This window comes from Cryptotermes secundus, unplaced genomic scaffold (assembly GCF_002891405.2).
Source record: "Cryptotermes secundus unplaced genomic scaffold, Csec_1.0 scaffold2307, whole genome shotgun sequence".
Taxonomy (NCBI): Eukaryota; Metazoa; Arthropoda; class Insecta; order Blattodea; family Kalotermitidae; genus Cryptotermes; species Cryptotermes secundus.
The window spans coordinates 119424-122547 of record NW_019722982.1 but is presented as its reverse complement, the minus strand read 5'-3'; the positions used below and the strand labels follow the sequence as shown (position 1 = coordinate 122547).

At 40.5% G+C, this 3124-nt stretch overlaps 1 protein-coding gene across 1 annotated transcript in view; it reads left to right on the top strand.

The window, feature by feature from the left end:
• Positions 1 to 223: 223 nt before the first annotated feature.
• LOC111861591 (putative fatty acyl-CoA reductase CG5065) overlaps positions 224 to 3124 on the top strand; it is a 21178-nt gene continuing 18277 nt past the window's right edge. The window contains exon 1 of the mRNA XM_023846275.2: positions 224 to 440. Within this exon, the coding sequence (XP_023702043.1) occupies positions 438 to 440 (3 nt within the window). The 5' untranslated portion in view covers positions 224 to 437. The remainder of the gene's footprint in view (positions 441 to 3124) is intronic.

The following is a 3124-nucleotide window of genomic DNA, read 5'->3' as shown; positions in this document are numbered from 1 at the left end:
AATTAATGGACTTTCCACTTTTGTAGCGCTCCTAACCTTGAGCACGTCCAGTTTGAAATGTCTTTTTTGTATTTGTAATGTTACACCCCTGAGGATTACTGAACATCCTCTATTGGCTAATTTTATTACATGAAAATAAAAAGAGACTTGTTTTTAGCACAGTGACTACTGCTTTCTGGGATATTACGCTGCGTAGTTTGACAAAACTGATAGAAAGGATCTTCAGAAGGCTCTATACGGCCGAGAAAACAAGTCTTGGAGACGGTGTATAAAAGAAAGGGACTATTCATGAGGCTAGTCAGTTTCATTTTTCAGTGCTTCAGATATAGATGTCTCCAGTGTACAGTTCAGTCTGGCGAATTTCTTTTGTGATATTGTAGGGTAGTGGTTCTTAACAGTTTGCATCTCATGCTTCACTTGTTACTTTGTAAGAAAGAATGGTAAGGTCACCAAGAAGATTCTCTCCTGTTCTCTCTCTCGAAAAAAAAGTTTTTTGTTCTTGTGCAGAACTTAACGTTGTTAAATCTTTATGGAAAAGTCTTAATTTTTATAGTTTTGTTTTTTCCAATTTTCTCTGTCGTTTTTTTTTAACGCGGCTCCCAATAATTTCGAGGGTTTCTTTAGAATTTCCTCTTGGACATTATATAAAGAGTCAGGTTTAATGATTGTGTACTCGTTTGATACAAATTTTGATCATATTATGAAATATTTTCTTTTCACCTTCCTTTGTCTCGTTCAAGTAAAAATGTATTTATCTGTTGTTTTGTATCCTTCTTGAAAATAAATACTTTCTTTTTAAAATTTTGAAAAAAAAATCCAATAGAATTATTTGTTTTTATAATTACGAACATTTCACCATTATGGTATATTACTTTTTATTTTTGAAATTTCATGCACTAATTTTCAAGCCTCAGTAGTGGGCTTTTGCTAAAAATTGGTAAACATTTGTATGGTACTGTTTTGGGTTGTCAGAATAGCTCATTCGGTATATAGACGGGCTAAAACAGGATGACCAGGGTTTGATGCTCGACAAGGGCAAGATATTTTTCTCAACCCTAAAGCATCCAGACACTATTTGCAGACGAACAACCCTTCTATCCAATGGGTACTGGGGGCAATTTCTGCAGAGGCAAACAGGCAGGCGAGTGAAGATCACCATTCACCTTCATCTAGTGCTGAGGTGGCACTATGAATGGTGGAGCTATAACTGCAATCTTGAACACGTCTTCATGACGTGTTTAGTTAATTACCCACAGGGACAACTTTTCCTGTTCACCTTTACTGCTCTGGATTGTAGTGAATATAAATTTTTCTTTCAGATTTTCATCATTGTTAACTCCCCGTACATATGGTGCACAATGAACTCATGTACGGAATATTGTATGGGTTTTCCTGTGAGACTACTGAATAGAATGGGTGTACGCGTGACGAAAATAAAGGGTTCTAGATCTGATGATTGGATTTATTAGCATTTCGGTTACAATCTCTCTTAATAGCAATTAATACAGCGCTATCTCTATTCTACACAATTTACAGTTCACCGTTGCACACGCACTAGGATTCTCAGTTTCCACTAGTCGTCTCCTAGCAACGGATCCCAACACATAAACTAGCAGTTCACATCACTATAAAGTCCTCTTGTCAGTTCGTCTTCAATCACTCCGGAGCCTCGGAACTCAACTAAAAACTCTTCTTAGCTGCAAGAGACAGCCACCTGCTCACGCTGGTTCCTAGATCGCATATGGCGATATGTTCCTCCGAAACGTCAGTTTATACAATATATACACGGCGCCATTCTTCAGACTTGTCCAATTTTGAAAGAGAACAGATAGTTGATGTGCGTTTAGCAGGAGCATCTGTGAACAAAACTGCCACATTGTTGGGTGTATGGAGAGCGACAGCTTTTGAGGTTATGTCGGCATACACGAATCCTGGGAAGGCAACAGTTGGAGAAAAACAAGACTGACGGTAAGAGATCGTCATACATTCAGAAGAACTGTTTTGAAAAAAGCACAGAACTACTACAGCACACATGATAGGGCTGCATAAATGGATATTCATCTTGAAGACCCTGTTTCCACAAAAAGAAAAAAAAAAAGATGTCCGACTTGAGTTTCACACATTCAAAATTCAAGGTAGGGCTGCAGCTGCTAAACNATGGATATTCATCTTGAAGACCCTGTTTCCACAAAAAGAAAAAAAAAAGATGTCCGACGTGAGTAGGGCTGCAGCTGCTAAAGCTCTGATTACCGGGAGTAATGTTCAGTTGCGCAAACGATGATGTCACAACCATAAATCCGGGACATCAAACAAATGGAAACGGGGGTGCGTCATGGTCACATAAGTCGGAACCCGCATTGTTTTTTGCATCAGAAAGGAATTACTTTTAGAGGACGCCCAAGGAGGACTACAGTCTGGAATGATTGTTTGCAACAGTGAAAAACGGGGGCGGTTCTGTGATGGTTTAGGCAGCAATATCGTGGTACAGCATTCTGTTCGTCACTTCACCCTTCATGGCCGAGTAGCTGCAAGGGAGTACGTGGACAGGTTGGGTAATCAGGTGCATCATATGATCCAGGCGTTTTATCCGAACAGCGTTGCAGTTTTCCAAGACGACAGTGCTCCCATTCATACAGCTGAAACTGTTCAGTCATGGTTTGACGAGCATGAAGATGAACTTCAACATCTTCCCTGGCCAGCAAAAGCACCAGATTTGAACATCAGTGAACCACTCCTGTCAGTCTTGGAGACCTGTGCACATGCGCCTCACTAGCGCCTGTGCGGTGGAAAGCATTTTACTCACGAGCTTACCTTTCATACGTCACACTCCGGTGAATATAAAAATTCTAGCTCCAAAAAACAGGTTCCCTTCGAATTGGCGCAAATTCCCAGCATTTTATGGAACCCGAAGGTTCATTACCCTGCTCACAAGAGCCCTCCACTGGTCCCTATCATGAGACAGATCTATCCAATCCATACCATACCAACCTATATCTCTCTAAGATCCATTTTAATATTGTCCACCCACCTACGTCTTGGTCTTGTCAGTGGTCTCTTTCCTTCTGGCTTTCCCACCAATATCCTATATGCATTCCTCTTCTCCCCATTCGTGCTACATGCCCTG